Here is a 23,002-nt window from a genome sequence, read left to right as displayed (position 1 = left end):
AAGGGAAGTGGAGGCCTTCCTGAGTGCAAGATGCCATATTTGCTCCCATCACCACAGCTGTTCTCACACTCTGGCTGATCGGATCTTACAGGGCTGACGTTGCTCTCACTCTTATCTGTATTACACCAATGCAGCCATGTCAGCTGCAAAGCCATTACCCTGGAGTGAGACAGAAGAGGGTCTGGTCCCAAATGTACTCTATCTGACAACACCCATCTCTCAAGTCCTCAATGCCCTGGATTATAAGTGGAGAACCAACCACTTTAACACAAATCTACTGAATTAAAGAGAGCTGGCCCAACAGAGAAGTTGATGATCCCCCACTGATGCCGTTTCAGAAGCACTTTAGAGAAAAGAAAACAATGGTTTTACATGATAACTCTGTGGAATCACATTTCAGAGTTACACAAGTCTCTAGCCATGCATTCCTTACTTCCCATAAGCACAACATAGTATCAAAGCAAAAGGTTTTGTAAGGGGTTGTTGGGGGTTTTTTTGTATAGTAACATACTTCTTCATATTTAAAGTCTCAAATAATTTTCTAAGCAGTCAAAGAACAGAATTATACAAAAGGCACAAAAGTATGGTCTTTCTAAATCTAATCTTAATTCTATGTCCCATTTATGTAAAACAATGTGAGAAGCAAATGTTTTAGTCAATGAGACAGTACATTGATTTGTCTCTTTTTGAGTGATATATCTTAGAAATTTAAAGGGAAAAGTGATATCTCTTAGAAATTTAAGCTAAAATATTGCTTTCCAATTCCTTTGTCATCCCCTCCTTCTGATCCCAGTTAGAATGAGTTGCCCTTGGTTTAGTACATTTATTTTTCCTCTCTCTTTGCAACAGATGTTGAACAATTAGTAAAATTCAGCAGCCACCCACAAAACTGAATCTTTATGCAAAAGTAAAGACCAACATGTTGCTGCTCAGGTGAATGATTCAACCCAAGAGAACTTTTAAAATCTTCACATACAACAGTAAGGAATTTAAAAAAAAAAAAAAAAAAAAAAAAAAAAAAGTGAAAATAATTCTGAAATGTACAACACCTACGTGGAACTCTGGAAATGTTGTAGAAACTGTTGGAAAAGCACTTTTCACTGATCTGTTTATCACAGGCCTCCCTCCAAAACACAGCACCTCTCATCCACTTTTAGAACAGAGGGACACAGAGCTCATCTAAGTAGAGTATCCTGCTCCCAGGGAACCCAGTTACACCTGTGCCAGCAAGATTCAGTGGCAGTTTCAGAAATTCTAGTCCTACCTATATATTGGATGTACTTAAAGAAGCCTTGTCCACAGATTAGAAGATATCAACTACCTTATTCTATATAGCAATTTATATTATTATATAAATATAAATGTATATATATTTTTACCCTAATATCGTAAAGAAGGGACCTTTTTATTGCCCACATACAGACGTAATTCTTTTATGAATTTCCTAAGCTTTTGGCCCCAATACTTTTTTCTAGTAAGTTCCAAAAAACTGTACATTGATAAAAAGTGTACTTCCTCTTACTTCCAAATTGGCTGTACTAGCTCTCTATGTTTCTGAACTATGAAATAAAGCAGGAGCTAGCATTTTTTGTGTCTAGTTCTGTGCCACCTTGATTACATAATAGGAAATAAAAGGACACTTTTGCCTCAATATATCAGTTTGTCTTCCCTCTTCTCTATCCCATCTTTACATCAGTTTTCTCACTGTTAAAACACCTCCTCTCAGTTTGTATTTTTTTTCAATTAATGCAAGCAATTAGCACAGCTATTATTTAAGAAATGAAACTAGTCTCACATGTGGACAAAATCCTTAAGCTACAAGCAGGGAAGGAAACCAAGACTCCAAATCCTCACTAATTGTGATCTTCTGGCTTTTGCTAATTTGCAGGATTAACTCACTCCTATAATAGTCCAGATTTCTTCCTCACATCACAATTGAGTCACGGGGTTTTCATATTCACAGGATAAGCCTATTTAGCTCTTTTCAGTCCATGGGATACCCTCTACCTCTTTCTTCCCTTGGTTACCCCAGTATCATGAAGGGGAAAAGTAATGATTCTAAGGTCATTAAGCCATGCATAAAAATGCCGTAAGAGATCAAATCATGCCAGAGTAATGCAAAAAAATAAACCTCTCCTACAGTTCACATAGACTCCAGTTTCCCCCCTTGATCATATTAGAAAAGCAGTATACAGCTGAGCTGTTAGTTGAAGGGTAGACAGGAGGAATGAAATACAAATAGCCAACTCCTGTAATATAGAAATTGGATGATCAAACAATCATGGCAAAATGTCAACTGATGACATACGCTGACTTTAGTGGGGTCATATCTAATTATTAGTGACTTGGTTTAAAAAGGCTTTTAGTCAGAGGAAAGCTACTTCAGAGATAACAACTAATGCATGGGGGAAGAGGGCAACAGAGATAATCAAGCAAGGATATAATTTCAGTGCCAATGAATTTGTTTGACAATCTGTTTCTTGGCCCAGTCAAACAATCTTTGTAAATAAAATTCTTGCACTTTCAGTGTATAGTCTGATTATAGAGCCACTTTGTTAAGAGTCCAGGTCACAGAATGAAAAAAAAAAAAGTCAGTGCAAGAATTTGCACACATCTGCTCAGCATTATCATTCATGAGCTCATAGTAATAGGAACAAAAAGGTTTTTACTACATTCAGGAGCCACAATACTCAAATGTGGATCTCATACATACTGTGACTGAACTGCTTTTGAAACATAACCATCCAAAAATTTCTGGACCAAAGCCTAACTGCACAAAGGCAAAATACCTCCAGTATTTGGTATCTCAGGGAATTGTATGTGGTTGCACAAGAACACAATACTAGAAAGATCAGTACACAAATCTCTTTTTTTGTTGTTGCTAAGATGCTTCTGTAAAATAGGTCTGGCTCTAGGAAGCATGGAGCAATTACAGAAGACACCTGTTAGTCTGCAGATGGAGCAAGTAACTTGATTTCTGTACCTTGCTTTATATGCTTTAGAAGCTACTTAAATTACCCTGGCACCAATGTAGTAATCACTAACATTTTATCTTTATCCTGCTGAACACTAAGAAGCAATAGAAGCAGCAGCAAACAGAAGATAAATAAATTATACAGCAAAGACTTGGAAAAAAGCTTGGCAACAAAATCCTGGATGGCAATACCTCCCACACAGGCATTGGCCCTCCATCTTGCACCCAACTCTAATCATTACCAGGTTTTTTTTAAAAGCTTGGGCTTGAATGAACTGATGTGTTATATGACAGCCATGACCTAAGTAAACTCCAAGTAAGTCACTCATCACAGCAAAGCTCCAGAACAAGCTGGTACGTTCTCAGAGAACCATTCTTCTAAACACACATTATACATAAAGAGGAAACAGAAAGCGCATATTGCAGGCTTTCATCAGTTGTACACAAACAAAGCCTTTTATAATTCTGAATAGGCTTGAGATCATTTTGCCTGGAGCCAAGAGGCTCTCAGTAGTTTAAGATCTAATTTTCCAAACTTTTGGTCAAAAGAGTCTTTTTAAGTCCAGGGGAGAAAGGAACACGTTTTCCGTGAGTATGTTCTGTTCACAATGCCCCTACTCAAATCCTTACATGCACTGTTTTGCTGCTTACAAAAATCAAACACCACAGCCTCAAGGTCAGGAGCAAGAGGTGCTCACCCACATCAGCCTCCACATTTTCTGTTACCCATCATTCCCTTTTATGCCTTAAATTATTCCTGGAACTGTTGACCTTCCCTAGTTCTTGGGCTCATTCTGACCTTCCTGTCACTCAAATCTACCAAACAAACTGTGCTAAATTTCCTTTTGTTTGCCTTTTGAAATTATATACTTCAAGACATGAAAGATTCTCATGCAGATCCAGGAGGGTAACCAGAAGACCAAGGAAATGTCTACTGTTTTATCCTCTGGGGCTCCCACAGTGATGAAGGTAAGGCCATGCTGTTGGTTTAAAGGCACACCAACACAAGAGCCAAGCAGGTAATTTAAAATTTTAAGTAAAAACTGGAGGGCATTGACTCTAGAAGAAGTGCAACCAGTTTAATTTAGTCACTATTATCAACTTCTTTCCCTTTGAAAGCAAACCCTGAATCAGTCTGAACTCCTAAGGACTCAAATCCTATTCTTTAATGTGGTGGTTTTGTTTTAGCTATTTTATCAGATTGCAATAATAAAGTAATAAAAGTGTTATGCATTAAATTTAATATTGCATTCTCTATAAAAATGACAAGAAGCAATAATTTCATCAAAGAATTTGAACTTTTCACTCCTACATTAGTACCCTAAGCCCAGAGGGTTTTTCCCTTTGGAAGTGTTCAGTAATCACAGGTAACTAACAAAGGTGTACTTTGCATTGTGGTGTCCTGTAATTCACACCAGCAGCTGCACAAATAATTACAGCCCTTCTCAGGTAAAACCTCAACAATTTAAAAGAGTTCTCTGAGCAAGGAAAGACTGAAATCCCTTTGAATAATCGGGAGATCCACAGAAGTCTTTACAAGTGTTAAACCAGTCTGATCCACGGGGCATACAAATGCTGAGCACAGAAAGAGCACTCTTCAGACTGAATCAATTTCTACCAAATTTTGGCTGGTATTTTTCTACATGTTTTAAACAGAAAGAGGTCAGTTTTACCCTGACCATTTCAGCATTCCTATTTCTATAGAAGGGTTATAATGGGCCATGCTCTTGGTTTAAGATCAATCAATTCCATTTCCCTGCCTCTGATTCCCTGCTTTTTAAAAGGACTATCACCAAAATTTAATTCAACCCCCTCTGAGTCAGGCCTAAGGGATATCACAGACCTTTAGAATCAGATTTTTGTTTCTGTTTCAAGGAGTGCCTAAATATGGAATAATATAAAACAGGGACAGTGGGGACTGATGGGGTCATCTGCACCATCTCCTAATCTCCAGGTAGGATCAGTTTTGTCTAAAAATTCTTAGCAGCTATTCCTCTGATGTTCTTAGGAGACTCCATTCACTAGTTCCAATAATGCATCCATGAAATTACTAGAAGCTTTTTACATCTGACGTGCATTGCCAGTTAAATCTGGTATACTTCCATTTTTTCGGATTTTAAACATATAATACATTACTAAACCTGGTAATGTATAAATTCCAATTTGTTTTATTTACTCCCGATTGGAAAGTGCTCTTTCTGCAAAAATTAATTAAATAGTGGCATTTCAAATCAGACTTGTCCTAGACTACTGCAGCAGTTGAGCTTTATAATATCACAACACTCCCTGTTATATTAATTTATTTTTATAGGTTTTCTACTGGAACTGAAACAAAAGTAGTAATTAACTGCCCATGACATGGTTGTAATTCTAGGCAGTCTGAAAGGGATGATGCTAAAAAAGGAGTAACATCCTACAACTTACAAACATAGGAATAATTTTTGGTGCTTCAAATTGCATTGAGTCAATCCTGAGCCACAGAATGTCACTTTCAAACTAATGTTTTCTTTTTTTGATGATACTTCAAGGAAGACATCGCAGTCACTTTTCAGGGTACTCAACCATTTCTCTCAAGCTATCTAGACTGTCTAACAAAAGCTGATTTACAATGGGAGGTGTCTACCACAGGTGCCATAAAGTCTAGAGCCATGAGACTGACTTCTCCCTGGACATCTATTTAACAAGATTATGATGTGGAAGGGTACTGCTCTTCTCTGTGTGAAGTGCAAGGCTTTTTATCTCAAGAAATGATCTTCTACTCCTCTTAGCTAACGCACAACAAAGTTTTTCTAATCTATTCTTAAGGGAATGCAAGAAAACTTAATTAATATATAGACATTCACAAGTAAGTAGACTAGCACCACTTTTTTTAAATTCATCTCCAACTCAAGAAAGGTTCTCATTAACATGAGATAATAGATTCATCTTCCTCATGCTCTTCCCCAGCAGAGTTTTGCAACTCTAAGTGCATAACAAAAATGTATTTATATGGGACAGAGATCTAAAATGTTCTGAAAATGTGTAGCAAGTAAGATTGGTTTCTGCACACAAAATCAGAAAAAAGAAAATCTTACCATCTTCCCAATATCTGAAATTACAAACAAATTACTTTTCAAAGTTTTTCTTCTTACTTGACTAATTCCCTCTCTAATACAGATACTATGTAAACAAACACTAAAATCCCTTTAGTGTGTTTGAAGACAAAAGCGATCATTATTATTTCTCAGCTGGATAATTAAATGTGGCAACTTGAGTATAGTGAGAATTTTAACATTTGAGAGTAGAATCTTAAAGAAAAAGATGAAACTTATCATCAACATATTCTAACACAGCGCAGCATTGCTAGGCTCCTTTGGGATTTTGTTGTTGTTGTTGTTCATAGTTTTTTTGTTTATTTTGCTGTTAGTTGGGTTTTGTGTTGGCTTTGGGGTTTTTGTTGGCTGAGGGGTGTCTTGAGAGCAGGCAATCTTTTCTATTTCAAGGTTATTGGAAGTCAGGGGTAGGGAAGAGTCCTGAATTTAACTGGAGTCAAACTACAGAATCAGTCTAGACAACTCTGAATATTAGATTCTTCTTAGTGAAAGTGAATATTTTTAAGACAAAATAATCATCAAGGAAATGCAAACATTATAAAAAGTAAACAAAACCCACATTTTCACAGAACATGAACCTAAAAAATTGTGAATGAAATAAAATGGAACTCATTTTCCCAACACAAATATCAGTTATTCAGATTTGTTAAGGTGCATTCTTTGGGTTTGTTTTTTTTCTTAGCTGAAACATAGATCACATATTTTTTCTTAGATCAAAACTATGATCACATACTGACCTACCCAAATATGATTCAGGTTCAGTAGAGCATAAATCCACAGAAGCATAAAGTCATATATTTTCCAGATAAAATAACTGTACTTCATTTCTGGTTTTACCTAGTTTGCTTTGGTGCATGACAATATCTTAATGCTTATGAATACCATTGCTTTTTTTCTGGCTGCAATATCAGTTGTTCATACTAATATAAGTTAAATATTAATTTAGGGATCTATCGTGCAATATGTTCATAATTTAGTAGAAAGACCACCTTCCAAACTTATTTACGTGCCTAAGGAAGCCAACAGGGACATTTGTGAGAACATGTGAAGAACAGGCTTATGTTACAATCTGCAAGTGCTTGGGTATTCTGAAAATCCCACCAGCTGCAGTTAAGTGTGTCAGAAACCCATCTCCTGTCACACAAAAAAAAAGCACAAAAAAGCTTTTCTGTGCCTTCTGGTGTGGATGGGTTCTACAGGTACTTACAGCTGTGGTACAAAACAACAGACCAAACAGGAGAAAAAAAAACATGCTTAAAAGTACATTAAAATCTCCCAGAACTGCTAGCATCTGGAGATTTTTGGACCATTGAACCCACTGGCATGAAGAATGTAGGCAACTTAAAAGGTTCAAAGAAGTTAGTGCCTGCTATATGTACTCAAATGATCATACACACAGAGGATGGAATAAAAGATCATCCAGATGCTTCCCTAATACCAGCACTCCAGAAATCACTGGTGCACTAGTGCCACTTTCCACTTGGGGGTAAACAAGTGTGGCTGGCTCCTAGTTGTTGCTCCAACTGAGTATTCTGAGTGAACGTGAGCGAGGACTGTGTAAGCAAATAATTGACAATACTGTACGATTGGTTATCTGCCATTAAAAACAGGAGCTCGGTTGAGCTCTCAGTAACAGCTGCATTAATAGAAGGTATTCTCATTACTACTGCTTTTGGTCTGTGTCTCCCCCAGCTCAATCCCCTACCAGGGAGACAGTCACCTACAGCACTCCTTGTTCTAGTGCTCACTTACACAGGCAGCTCAACTTCTACCCCACAGGAGCAGTGTTAGCATGGCAGCTTCAGTGCGAAGGAAACAAGTATGTTCTGTTATTGAAAATACTTACTTGGTAGGGATAGAGAGTGACTCCATTTGTTCTTGACAAAGACCAGGTGCCATCAAGGTACTGGTGGGCCTGGATAGCCACAGAGTTGAGAACATTGCCATTGCTGGGGCTAGTGGCCATTTGAAAGCTGACCTTGGCTTGGTGTCCAGGAGAGCCATTTTTTTTCTCCACCCCATTTCCAATTCCTAGGCTGTTGGGTTTTCCACTGTGTTTGTTGGCAACAAAGCCTGTATAATTAGATGGAGCATAAGGAGCAGGCATGTATGCCCAGTCCCTGGGCTGCAGGCTGCCCATGTGCCGGGGACTCACCAACGTGGGGACATTGGAGAGAGGTGGGGGAGAGCCTGGTGAGGCATCATAATGTTCTGAGTTGGCAGCTTGCTCCAAGGTCAGCACCATCTGAATGGCCTCCTGCTTCAGCTGGTTCAGGTGTGTGGCACAAACATCACATCTGTTGTCCTTCTCATTCCACGCCTTACGAATGGTATTGGGAACTTGGAGCTTCTCATGAATCACCGAAGAGAAACCTGGATCCTAAAAATCAAACAGAGAAGGGTAAGGGGGGACAGGAAAGAAATGTTTAACCAGAATCACCACAGTGAAACATTATTACTGCATTTCAAAAGCAAATTTATGAGATAAGCTTAGAATGCAAACAAAGGCCATTAGATATAGTCAACATATGCCAACAGCAGAGCCGAACAAAACTGAGAAAGCAGATTGTGTTGGAAAGGAAAATTTCTTTTACTGATAAGTGGCAAATATTATAATTCCATTGCAAGCTTCAATGCATGGCAGAGAAAAGGAATTAACCTGCTTCACACCACTGCACCTAATTTCTGGCTTGAATGAAACTTGCTCTTAGTCACACAGGTGAGATTAAGAGCAACTCCACTATAGCCAGTGGACTTGTAGGAGGGTTCAGAAATCAAACTACTCATCAACATCAGCTTTTGGTATTCAGAAAACCCAGGAAATGCTCTGCAATGAAAATTTAACACTTCAAAGACAGCAGCAAAAAAAAAAATAATTTAAAATACCACCACTCTCAAAAATCCTTTTCAGCATTCAAAACAGATGGATAGCTGATCAAGTCATTTACCAAGAATACACTTTTCAGCCAAAAAAAAAAAGAAAAAAATTAAACCACCTTCTTGTTAATGAAATTTCTAGCGCTATTTTGGGTATCTGCTGATAACATAAAACAAAGTAACAATTTTCTTTAAAAAATATAACATGCATAGAGTCAATAATCTACAGAGAATTATTTTCTCCTCTGAAAGCATAGTTTTGATGCAAAACCACATAATCGTGTTTAAAGCCTCTTGTCTCATAGCCTTACCTCATGGGTAGATATCTGAACATCAGCTGCCCGCAGGGCAACATGCACCTTGATCTGACTACCATCACTGAAGCGCAAATTGTAAAGCCAAACAGCAATCTTAAAGCAGGCTTGTCACCAAACTTGCCTGGTTCTTACAGTATCACACAGTTTTAGAAACTCACAGCAATGATTGTGTGTTGCACAGAGCAAAAGATGACTGTTATTTGATGGAAATATTTCGTGGAATTTTCACACCACATTTCTGTGGTTTTACAGATCAGGCAGGCACCTGCCCCTCCCTAATTTTTAGAGACTTACTGGTGGATTTTTTTATGAATAGTCAAAAGGTTTTAAAATCAAGAGTATTAGATCCTTTTTTCTCTTCATCTTTGTGGCTTTAACTGCTTTAGCAGCAAAATCAGAGTGTATATGTGTGTGTGAGGGAAAAAAAACCCACAAATAGACAGAACTCTTATCAAGTAATTAAGTAATTTGATGAACCCCATGCATCGAGACAGACAAATTTCATGTCTTGCTAGTTTGGCTGTGCTGGCAAAGTGGGTAGGGGGTATAATATAAGGAGGGAGAGAATCCATTGGTAGAGGGTCATATTCATTATGATCTGTCTTTATTATAGACTCAAGCATTTTATTTTCACTGTTTAACTACCGTGAACAGCTCCTCAGCATGCAGTGATTAATTGATTCATAAATCACAGTGCCTCTTTATGCACAGCAGCAAAAGAGCAGTTCCAGCCACAGAAGCCCAGGAGAGTCATATAAGCTGATGGGAAACAACAGGAGGCTGAGGTCTGATCAAGCCTCAAGCTGGTCATTTCTATTCTATGCACAAAGGGGGTCAGAGCATCAAAGTGTGTCAGGAAGGCAGGAACTGGATTCTGCACCAACCCTTCCCCCTTAACCTTCGGGAAAGGGACTAGTGGAAATCAGGGGGAAAAAACAGGATGCAAAATATGTCAAATCACATTTTCCATCCCAGACCATAACTAGGTCAACAGATCACATCAGATATAGGCATCCACTCCATGATGCCAGGTGTGCCAGGAAACGATTCTCTATTTCCCCCATAATGAGCTAGACAAAGCTGCCTATACAGCTGAAGTGAGGTGTGAGTCTTCTTTTCAGGCTGCTCCACATCAGTGCAGGAGAAATCCTTGCCAGCTCTTCCTTCAGCTAGCAAGTGCCACAGAGGTGGTTGCTGTTCTTTGAAAGTTAACTTCCCTAAAGCAACTGGGCTTGGACCCAGGTAATTACACACAAGATTCAGATCCAGCAGCAGTTGGAACATGGAAATTCCTGGATACTATGATAAATATTCCAAGGAAATAAAGCCTTCTCTAACGTAAGCAAATGTCAGCATGATATAAATATTCAAGTAGCACACCAACTTTAAAGAGTGCTGGACAGCAGTGAATTCAGCTTCATCTCAGTGTTAAAACAAACATCAGATCGTTCTGTGATACAACAATAAACAGAGAGAGAGCAGGAGGGAGAGAAGAAGGCAGACTGTTCCCCCTCAGGAGCAGAAAGAACAGGCAAAACCTGTATTGATTACTACCAAGATTGGTCCTAATAATCTATCATAATCTACTAGATGAATAGTTCAATACTGGATCCAAGTATGGGACACGAAACAGCAAAGTCTATGGGACAGCAAATAAATTCAGATAAACTCAGCTTCTAGCAGGACATTAGTCACATTCTGTTCTCAAAACAAAACTGATAGAGCCTAGAGAGTTTACTTCCTTATTCTGCACTAGGCAGCTCTACCATAATTTCACAGAAGTGGCTGACAGCCTTACAACATATTTAACTGGGAAGAGGCCAAAGCTGAACAATCCCTATACCCTTGCTCCAAGAGCAGATACACTACAATACACTACACTTGCTGTTTCAGTATTTCATCTGCAAGCAATGGTCAGCACACATTCCCCCAGGAATGCTTATTAGCTCAATAACCAATACCTTGTCCCATACAAAAGTGACAGGCAAACCTCACTGGATAAATGTTTGAGCCAGCTGCACGGAGCAGCAGGAGTTGAAAAAGGTTATAGTTGCTAGTGAAACATGCGAGGTCTAAGAAACTCCACACTGCCTGGCAGAGGAGCAGATTTGCTTGTGAAATCTGAGGTTGACACTGGAAATAGCATTTAAATTCTGGCACTCATTTCCAGTCCTGACGGAGCAAAGCATAGTGACACTGAAAACTGAAACAGAACTTTAAAAATCACAACAGGGTTTGCTTTGAGTTCAGGGCAAAGGTTCACAGTGGTTTCTCTTCTTGCTGCAATGGTTCACCCAACTTTAGTATAAACAGCATTACTGTAAACTCCTATTCCTATAATAAACAAATGAAGGCATGTAAGAGGTCTGAAAGCTTCAGGAGATCAGCCACAATGAAGACCATTGCATAAATGCAGGAAGCAAGCAGCAAACTAAACAGAGTGCACACTGAGCTATTCTGCAAGAGGCCTTTTCAAGTTATCTTTGAGTTCTCAAGGTCAAGTTAACACCAAGATAGCAAGTAATCTCTCATCTTTGTTCCTGAACTAAAAACTCACATTGGAAAGAAAGAAGATGGAAGGAAATTTTATGTGTTTGAGACCTATCATAAGTGAGCTGAGGAATTCTTGTTTTATCCAGTGAAAACATACAGAGAACAGGCAGTAGTTAAAACACAGGGTAAATGAAGTCCTTCATGGTGGAGAAGGAACTGCATGATTACTGTATGATTAGGTAATGCAGAAGCACCTTCTACCTCTTTCATACCCCTTCATAAACCTGTACCTTGCTGTACAGTATTTGCAGTGTTCAAACTCCATTTTTAGGAAAGCAGATGACAAAGATAATAATCCTTTCCTTCCTACCATCCAGTTTAGAGCCCATCTTCCTCAAGAGAGAAAGCAAACAATCCCTTCCAGCACAAAGCACTCTGTTTCACACATACATTTACACAAAGCTCAAAAGGAGACACAATGAAAGCAGAACAAGCTCAGCTGGTGGACACAGAGGCAGGCAATAAATAAGATGAACAATCTGCATTTTTACATGTTACATGGAACCTAGTTGATCACAGATTCATACACAAATATGTGATACACATTCTACTCCTTTGCAAGCATACAGCAGGCAGATACTAATACAGGTCATACTCACTAAGAATTCATACGTAACTGTATTTTTTTTGGTCAATGACAGCTTATGCAAGTTAGACATTGTAGCCTTGAATCATTACCTCAGAGAAAAAACAAATATATCATGGATCTCAAGACCTTGAACCAATTGTATTCTTCAAACCAATATTACTCATCGCTCTTTACAGAAAGACAAAGCAGTCAATACTAACTAAATCACAGAGGTCAGCTTCTGCTTGGAGATGCTCACAGAAGACTCATGGAATTCTTTTGTTTCTGAAAGGCTCCCTGCAGAAATGACTGCTGGTATGTAACCCATCTCACAAGGTAAGGGGAGAGGTAGGGGAAAGCAATGATCAAAGTTCTTCCTAGGAAGGAGTGTATTTTCCAGATTCTCCCACTCCACAGGCAGGGTGTAGAAGAACTAATTAAGAAACTTTAGTAGGAGGGAAGCTTTACCCAGATTAAAAAAACCCATGTTATTCCATGACTGTGCAAACATTTCTGCTCTAAACACAACTTTCTTAGTCCATAGTTGGTCTCTATTTAGGAAAAAAAAGGGTGGGGCGGGAGAAGAAAACAGGAAAAAAGAAAAGACCTCCTCATCTTCCTTCCTCTCTTGGGGGTGTACTCTCCAGCTCAATAAAGAGATTATACTTGTAATTTACTTTTCAGAGGCACTTAGGCTATTTTTCAAGTGACTCTGCATCCTAACCTAAACATATCCTATCATCTTCTAGGCTACATTTGAGAGATTTTATGTTTGCAGCATTCCAGAGCCCCAACAGCTGACACCAACAATGGCACCACTTCTGTTGAAGCAAAAGTCCAAATATACTGAAATCAATGGGAGGTTTTCTTCAAATAAGCATAACAGGATATACACTGACTCTAAATTAGCAGCACTGCACCATCAAACTGAACTGAAAACCTTGGATAAATAACAGTTCACTTCAGTCAGTAAAGACTGGATCATCTGAATTATTTACGTTGGCGGGATCTCCACTAGCACAAGGAGTCTTCTGGTAAATAAAAGCCAAGGTTGAGCATGAGCAAGACCAAGGGAGCAGCAAGGTGGCCTCCCTTGTTCTATTGCTCTGTACACAGCAATTGACATCTTCTCTGGGCAAGACCATACTCCTTACCCTCCCTTCCACAGAAGTCACCCCTCACACCCAGCACAGCATCTTCAAATAAGCCATACAATTATCACTCCCAGCTGAGCAAATGAAACCATCTCCTCTGCTAGAAAAGAGCATATTTCACTCTCTTCCTTCTGAAACTCTCTCCTTTCCCTAGCAGGAACACCCCTCACTGTTACTCCATGTTGGGGACAGTAGAGACATGGTCATGAGTGGAGCAATAAAGCACAGTGGAGTAATAAAAAGCTTTTTTACATCAGCTTATTTCCAGAAAGCCCTTGTAAAAGCACTGTCTCACCAACTGCAGTAAAAATCTCAGCAGTATTATTATGCCCCACCTCTTTAACTATTACCATTCTTGTCTGTCAAACTTGAACATTCTGCTGCTGACTTGAGCCTTTCATTTCAAAAAGGCAGTGAGAGCACACCCTGTCCTACAGTCAGTATCTCCAAAACACATCTGGGAGACCAGTTCTTTTCAGAATGAGGAGGAATTCAAAAATGAAGTCTTAATCCTGTCTGGTGTAGCCATCACAACATTAGTATTTCAAGGTGTTTCTCTTGAGCTGGCACATACAACTGACATTTGGACTTCTATAATTTAACACTTGTCAGTATTAACCAGCCACTCTGCAGCCAGAAAAATAGGTTCCTTTGGTTTAGGCTGTTTTCTTATCTGAAAGAGACAGAAAGTCTGAGTAGGGCTCACCTCACAAACTTGCAGCAGCAGGAAGCAGAAGAGAGAAAACCCTGGAAAAAGAGGAGGATTAAAAATGGGACAGAAAAAAGAGGGGAAAAAAAAAAAAAAAAAAAAAAAAAAGTGTTTTCTAATTGCTCCATGGACTGGCTCAAGGCTCTGCTGATGGATCAGCACTGACAGACTTACAGCTGTACACATCTGGCATACAGGTGTTTGTGTTAGCATTGGATAGCTAGACAGCAGCCAGATTTTTAATTGGGTTGGGAAGAAGAGATGAAACAGCAGCAGTAAAATCTAAATACACATTCAGTGGTGCAAATCCAAGTCTTGACCAAAGAGCTCTGCTATGCAGTTGTCTAGAGCTCTGCTAAATCTCTGACCACAACATAACAGGGTCTCCAGGAGGGAAGATTCTTCTACAGTTATGTGGCAGACAAACTCAGCTGTTGCTGAAAGGGCAGCATTTGTCAGGACCCTTTTGATAAAACAATGAATAGAAACAAACTCAGAATTGCAGAAACTTCAACCCTTATGCTGGGAAAAGCAGGAGCTCCATTCTCCCTTCTTTGCATTCTACTGTCCTGACTGGATATGGAAAGATTGCATTTGCTTTCTTAGCCACCAGAGCACACTATGAGCTTGTGTTCAACTGATTGCTCACCTTGATCCCTTGGTACTTTCCTGCATCACTGCTATAAGCAATTTAGTGTCATGCATGGAGCCCAGATGTACTTCAGATGCATTTTTGCTCAGGTTTCAGTCACCTCACAGAAGTCAGTGGCTATTGCTGTCTCTTTGCTCAGCTGAGGTCCAGCTACAAATTTGACCCAGCTATTTTCAGGATTAGATGAGCTTTCATGAGCTTACAAACTGTGAGCCTTATCAAGCAAATGTCACTTTCACTCCTCACCATAGTGGCAGATATGATAGCTTTTTGCCATAAATTCCCTCTGATGCCATTCACAAACACGTTTTCTGTGTAGTTGATATCCTTTTACCCACCTTTTCAAGGTCATCTGGGATAAGCATAAAACATATGACCTATGATTCCATGGACCAGACATATTAAAATACGAGAAAAACATTAGGGGGTTTTTATCCTTTCAAACCTTCCCATTATTAGAAGCCTTGATAAACATCTAATCAACAGATCACTTGAACCTCTTTGAGTCACCCGGCTACAGTAGCAATCTTGTTCTGACACACCCCCAAATTTTCAAAGTTTAGCTTGCTTTTCCTGAGAGGAAAGCATTAGAGTTCTTTAACAAATGCCAGCACTGGGCCTCTATTGACACAGTAACCAGTGACTTCTCCAAGAGCTGTCATACCTGAAGTGGGGTAACTAAATATCACAAATGAGAAGGTCAGGACAGTACTTGTGACACCTATATGCTTACTGTTCCCTTGATTTAAAAGAGGTTTGTGGCAAGCTAAAACCATTTCTAACTGCTTTTCAAACATGAGAATATTTTAAGCAAACAATCACTAGAAAGATTTTTGTAGAGTTTATTTAATGACTTAGCAATCTCAAAAGAGCTATTCAATATGTAAAACTTTGTAAACAAATCTATTCATCTTCAGCACATCTACAATTGATAGGCATTAGAGAATCAAAAACTTTTGCTCCTCTATGTGTATCTCAATAGTCACGGAGCTGCTACACACCTTCTTTAGAAGTTAGTTCCTTCATGGGAATGCACCCAGGATCAAGCAGGTAGGTATTAAGAAAGCCAGAGAGTTAGTTAAGAGATCTTGAGATGCTGAGAACTGTCCTAAGATGATTGTACAATCCTTTAGGCTACAGAAGAAAAAAACAAAATACCTACTTGAAGCTGATGGTGGGACTGGAAAGGGATGAAGGAGGGAGAGAGAAGAAATCAAGGCAATGAATGACCTTTGAAAGAATTTTTTCCTCCTAATTTCTGACACAAGCAATTTGTAAAGTTTACCCCTCTTGATAGGGTAAACAATTGCTGACCTAGAAGGAAAATCACAACTTTCCTATTAATAATTTGTATGCCACCCTGCTTTCCCAAAAGCCTTTATGCTGTAATTTGAATGGACAGAGGTTGCATAAGAGCATCCTGTAAGCAACACTGAGGTTTTACACCACCTGTCTGAAACATCCTCCTCAACACATACCAGAACTGCAGTGGGCTGCTGCTTTAAATAGAGGCCACATACCAGGTACTGACAGCCACTTGCTCCACAGGCAGCCAAAGTCCCCTGCTGTCTAGCCATACAGGCTCTCACAGTCTCACTGCCATCTGGTAAATCTTTCCCCCTCAGCAACATTTGGCCTGTTATTATCACCTCCTTCTCACCACAAGACATTCACCCACGGAAGGGCTGTTCTGCTTCCTTCTGCATCAGAACTCTGGAAATTCTCATCATGTCCAAGATCAAACTACCCTTCAGTGACTCAGCCTCTTGGAAATTCCCTTTTTACCTCAGACAGGGAAAAGCACCACCACCATCCTGTTCCTTTCCTGCCAGCAACACAATGACCATGCTCCCTTCCTGGTTTGCACAGCCTTTTGGAGTCCAGCCTCAGGCCCACCGGGCTTATCAGGTGCACAGCTCCCAAACAGAGCAGGTTCCCTTCAACTCTTCTCTTGTCCTGCTCCTGTGACACCCCAGCTCAGGTTGATTGACACCATACTTTCCACTTTGGGTGTGCATAATATTATTCGTTGTTTTTTTATTAGCACTTGAGTTTGTTTTTATTAACACTGTGAACTGAGAAAAGAAAAATCCCAGTGCAATCCAGTGAAATTTTATTCTAACAGTTTTACACTATCTCAGTGTGAGTTATGTTTGCTTGTGAAAGCTCCTCAGCTTTGATGTAACACCAGACAGTAACCAGATACAGTTTCATATTTATAGCTGTTCCATTAGCACAGTTATATTAAGAGCTTGTTAATGATCTGGTTACCAAATTGTCTAATTATGATTTTGCTTAATTTCTTCTGTGCACATGAAATCACTTATAACTACTGTCTGTGATCCCTGGAAGACCTAAAATGAGGTACAACATATCAAAAACTTCTCTTTGGAAGTGAAATTTGTATATGCATGTACACTTCTTTTATCACTTCTGATCTCATAATATTCTACAGATTTTTCATGCACAATAGCTTAAATATATTGATACCACTTTTATGCTTGCATAAAATATTACAGACATATGAAAACAAACAAAAATGCACCAGAAAAGTTAAAATCTACTTTTGAGGTTGTTATATGCCCCTAACTTCCATGCAGCCAAATCTAAAAGCATCAGAGAAGCCATGAAAGAACATTTATTCCACCTAGGATACATGGCAAGAAGCAGGAGCACACCTCACCTTTTCAGCTGGGAATAATTTCATGAGCAAAGTTGTTTGCAGATTTCCACTCCAGTTGCAAGATCAGCTTACATTTTATTAGCACAGTATAAATATTTGTGATATGCAAAGGGGAAGAAAGAGAAAAAAAATCCCGAAGAAACTTATGAAAGTAACAGGAATCTGAACTACATCCAGTGCAAACTGAGTAACTCTGTCACAACTCCCTTACGTTCAGCGTGAGGACAAACTGCCGTGCACAGGACACCTTTTCTCCAGGCAAAGCTCTTTTCTCCAGCCTTGGGGTAGTTGCACTGTTTAGCCATGCCAATACACGTGGCAGAAAGTGTGTTCTGACATACAGCCTTTTTTTCTTAAGTCTGCTGCAAACACACCTGCTAAATTTCATTACACTATGTCAGTGTGTGACTTTCTACCCAAACTATAAACTCATGTGTACACTTCAGCATATGCTTCAGCTCCAATTCAGCAGGCTCTGCCTGCATCTGCTGAGGCAGGAATTGCACAGGTTTTGGTATTTTGTGCCAAGAGTAGGTGCTGGAGCCTGGCTTTGAGGGGCTGGTGAGTGCAGGAAGACGTGTAGGGAAGACAAGAAGCCAAGATCAGGATGGAAGCTGTCGGGCTGCTGAGTGTGGCTTTACATGACAAGAAGAGAACTCCAACTCCACTCACCATGGCTTTTGCAGAACCTGCATTTGGCTGCTTCTGTGCCAAGTGATCCAGAAGGCACTCACTACACCAGAACTGACTCAAGGTGACACAGCTGCACGATACAAGGCTACCCTGAGGGAAGGTACCAGCTTGGGTCCAGAGGCTGATGGGCTACTTGGCTGCCAGGCATTTGGTGATGTGGGCACAGAATAAACCTTCATGAATCTGCAGGCAATTGAAGTTGGTACAGAGTACAATAGGATCCTGTGGGCCACGGTCAGCCCCCTGAGACCACTGCTGCTTCTGAACACTCACAGCCAGAACCAAGCAACGTGGCCTAACATTTACCACTGTGCTTCTCCAGGCTGGTAAATGCTCTATTTGAACACATATCTTTACAGACAGATTAGGGGAGCTTTGGAGTACAGCTAATAACCTCCTGTTGTTGTCACCTATTAAAAAAAGAACAACACAAACTCAAAAAGTAGGCATTGTTTCAGGGCAGAACTATTGGGTTTGTTCAAAATTATTCACACTGTGAAACCCCAGGCTGCTATAGCCTGTATCCCATCCTCTGCACTTTCACAAAGTCCCAAACAATTCAAATGGTGAAGGATGCAAGAGGGCTCAGCTGGAAAGGGTTCTCACCAAGGTCTCAATGAAAGCATTCACAGTTGAAGGAGGCCAAGCACTCCCCTCCCCACATCCATTCACTGTGAACAGAAGCCTCAAGCCCTTGCTGAGGGACCACAGGGGACAGGCACATAATGAGCCCTCACTGCCAAACAGCTCAGTGTTGCTGGCCCCCCACGACACTGATCTACAAGTGTGGGCTAAAAACATGTCTAACCCATTCCCACCACAGCTCACGTTCTGTCCTGATTAAGCTGACTGCTGACAAGCCCAAGAGGGATCAGCCTCTTGACTTGTGTGGTCTGATGAAGGCTAAGATTACAAACCTTTTCCCAAATAGTCCCCAAATGAGCCACACACACAAGAAACAAAACAAAACAAAAATATAGAAGGAGGGGAAAAAACTTCCAGTAGTAACATTAGCCAGCCTTAAACAAAAATACAATGTACCTCAAGTTACAGTTTCAGATGAAAAGCTCTCTAACCAGTGAGGAGGAGTATGGATTTCTAACTTTTGAAAAGATTAAAAGACACTGATCATGACTTCGGACTAATACAGGATTTCTTGTGCACCCAGTCACAGCATTATCAATAGGGAAATGGGAATTGCATCTGAACAAACAAAGATAATAGTTCTAGAAACAATCACTGCCACTGTGACACTGCTCTTCCCTCTCTCTTCTACCCACGGGCACTTCCCACAATTAATCTACAGAGTAACCCTCTAAATCAAGCTCCAGGTTTCTCCATTACTGATTCAGGTCTTAGATTCAGAAATCAAACCCCATTTAAGAAAATCTAGTCATACTTTCTTAAACAAAAATCATTTACAATCAGCAGAGTAACCCAATGGCCTCTTGAAGTACCTTCTACAAATTTCAGCAACTACTGATTAAGTAAACACATTTTAAAATCGACATACATGCATAATTCATGCAACCTAGAAAAAAAAATCTGATTTTTGTTATTTATTGACAGACAAACCAACATCTGGATTTAGATTTTTAAAAAACCAACTGAACAAACACAATAGTGTTAACATCATCTGAGAAAGATGCTTCAAGAAAAACACTGCAAGGAAGGGGAAAACAAGGAGTTGTCATTTTACTGGTTTAAATTTATCTTTGAATAGCTGAAAGCTAAATATCCAGAAAGAAAACAATTTTGAGAAAACTCTCCTACCACTGCATTACCTTATTTTCCTTAGTTTCATTTCCAGAGCTTGGGTCTCATTTTGTTATTAGTCTCTATTTATCTCTCATACACATCTTTACTCCTTCTGATCCAAGCAGACCCAGACAGTTCCCATCAGAGATTATTCTTCTCTGAAGGAGATGAGGCACAAGCTAAGGAGCATAAGGTCCTGGAATTAGCATCAACTCTCACTATTTCTACTTATGGTGCTGCAGCAGAAGAGTTGCACTGAGATGGAGATGAGATTGAGAGTCAGAGGGCTGAAGGAGCATGAGAAAGTCAGCAGTGATTAAAGCTGGTGTGTTTGTGGTTTGTGCCAGATTCTCAAAGCAAGGCCATAAGAAGCATTCTGCAGCCAGCTCCCACAGCAGTATCTGCATCCCCGACCTTGGTGCCTACAGCCCTTAGATAAGCCATGAGGAGCAACAGGGACTCTGGGGCAGTGACACCTGGCAGGGGAGAAAACAACCTTGCAAAGAAAAGCTGCCAAGCATGAGGTTGTTTATTGCAGTTCTAACCTCCAGAGCTATTCTACCAGGATCATTAGATCCTCCCAGACAGCTGGACCATTCTCTCCACGCTTTAGGCCACACCACTCAGCAGATGAGTCTTCTGGGGTTTAAAACCTCCATCTCCGCAGAAACTGCACTGTCTACCCCCACGCATGGCAAGGTAAGACATATTCTCTACAGTTTTGCAGGTGTGCTGCTGAGCAGCCATCCCTTGTGGCCCCAAATTCCAGCTAAAAGCAGCAGATGAGAAAAGAGGAAGAGGAAAAGAAAAAGAAGCAGCGACCAAGTAATTAATATACTACAAAAATGAAACAGATTGTCCATTCTCAGCCCTTCTACTCAGGACCCGAGCAAAGGTTAGAGACTGCCCTACAATAATTCACTCTGAGTTTGTATTTACTTTTTCAGATGAGCAAGTAACACAGGCAGGAGAACCCTAGAATACTGCACTACTCAAGCTGGCAAGAACACAATCTGTGTCCCATAGGAAAAACAAACTGCATTTGCAAGCTGGAAGATGCATGCAAGGACCTGATTCCTATATGCCAACAGACCACTTTGGAAGCATACAGTGGCTCCACCTAGAATGTTGTAAAGTGGATGAGATTTTTTGCCCCCCATACTTCAGTTTTGCAGGTGGATATATAGTTGTACTGCACAAATTATTTGACATATTTAATTACAAGCATTTTAGCTATTTTTGCAGCCATTTGTACAGTTTGATATTAATAATCAGAACTGTGGCTCTAGCTCACAGTATCTGTCTGAAATTATTTTATCATCAACACTACACATGCTACATCTAAGGTCTTCTAGGGTTTTCCAGATGTGATACTAGAACACTGGGATCTTCTTGTTTTATTAATGCTTACAGAGTCCCCATTGAGGACTTCACTGATTACCAAAGGGACTGGCAGTCTGGAGTTACTGGGAAGATCAACTTCCCCTCCCTCCCCTAATTTTAAATGCTTTTCATGCTCTCAACTAAACCCTGCATTTAGTATTGTAATTTAACTTACTCTCCCAAGTTACCATCCATAGAATGTTTTCTGGCATGCTCACAAAATTTCACCAGAGACCTTTTCTGGCATCCACTTCTGTAGCATTTTCTGAATTTATTATGTAAAACTTAAGGGACATGGAAAGGGAAGGATTACAGAGACATCACTTGGTATCCAGTGCAAATATAACTAATGAAATCTGACATGTATGTATACATTCAGAGTTTTTATGGCTTTTTTAAAAAAATAAATATTGAATACACCACTACTTAATTTTATTTTATTTCTAGGGAGAATTATATGTGCACAGCTAGAACATTCTACACCATCTTCCACAACAGATGTGAACCTCTCATTCCCCACCCAACCTTCTGCCCCTGTTCCCAGCCAGGCTTTGCACAAAATTGGTTTCACACTTATACTTGGCAGCAATGCCAGACATATCAGATGCATAAGGTGTTTGCAGCCCTCTTCTACACAAATAAGCACTGAAATGTCTCTGTCCTGAACCTTGTTATGGCTAGTTTCCTCATGCCCATGTTGGTATTTTTTAAAAACCTACACAGAAAAGTGTCTCTGCTATTTAATAGCATATTAAGTCAGCTCTCAGAGAGCAATAAAAAAGAAATCTCAAAGGTTTGAAGACAGCCCAAGTTATTTCTCTCAAGGACATTTTGAAGCATTTTTAACTTCAACATGGAAATCTGCAACATAATGAATAAATAATTCTGGCCCCTTCTTGCAAAATCAGTCCGACAGAAATTGCAACACCATACTCTTTTGGAGTATAGAAATTGCACTTCCTACACTCTACTTGCCCAGGTCCCCAGTTCTGGCTGATCCAAGAGTACTTGTAGATTCTTCAGTAAGAGAAGCAAAGCAACAGAATCACAGAACAGTTGAGTATGGAAGGAACCCCTGGAGGTGATCTCTATACAACCTCCCTGTTCAAGTAGGACCACCTAAAACAGTCTGCCAAGGGCCAGGTCTGGTCCAAACAGCTTTTGAACATCTCCAATGGACTCCACAACCTCTTTGGCAACTTGAGTAAGTGCTCAGTCATCTGCATGGTGAAAGGTTCCTGATGTTCAGATGGAAGCTCCTGACATTTTTCCTCATTCCTTTTGGAACAATCCAGACCTGTGTGGGCTATGGTACCTGGCAGAATAGATGTTCAAGTCACTGTCTGGGACACAATTGCTAGAGATTCCCCATCTTTCTACATACTCATTACACATCAAAGCAACCACAAGTGAAAGTCCTTCTCCCTTACTTCCCCAGCTGAAGGAATCCTCAGGCTTCCTTTACAAGTGACAGAGCAGAAATCACTACTGTACATGTACAAACTGGGCTCAGGACTCATATGATCAAGTCTACTGTCAAATACATTGTGGCACACTCCAAAGCAGGAGCAAATGTGCAGAACAGAGCT

At 40.0% G+C, this 23,002-nt stretch overlaps 1 protein-coding gene across 1 annotated transcript in view; it reads right to left on the bottom strand.

Moving 5' to 3' along the window:
- KIF26B (kinesin family member 26B) overlaps nt 1-23,002 on the bottom strand; it is a 272,065-nt gene that overhangs the window by 179,123 nt on the left and 69,940 nt on the right. Inside the window, exon 3 of the mRNA XM_083856560.1 lies at nt 7,913-8,446. Within this exon, the coding sequence (XP_083712686.1) occupies nt 7,913-8,446 (534 nt within the window). The remainder of the gene's footprint in view (nt 1-7,912; nt 8,447-23,002) is intronic.

The sequence above is a fragment of the Zosterops lateralis genome, assembly GCF_965231275.1.
Source record: "Zosterops lateralis genome assembly, chromosome: 3".
NCBI classification, from domain to species: domain Eukaryota; kingdom Metazoa; phylum Chordata; class Aves; order Passeriformes; family Zosteropidae; genus Zosterops; species Zosterops lateralis.
The sequence above is the reverse complement of the archived record's forward strand: the minus strand, read 5'-3'. Positions and strand labels throughout refer to the sequence as shown.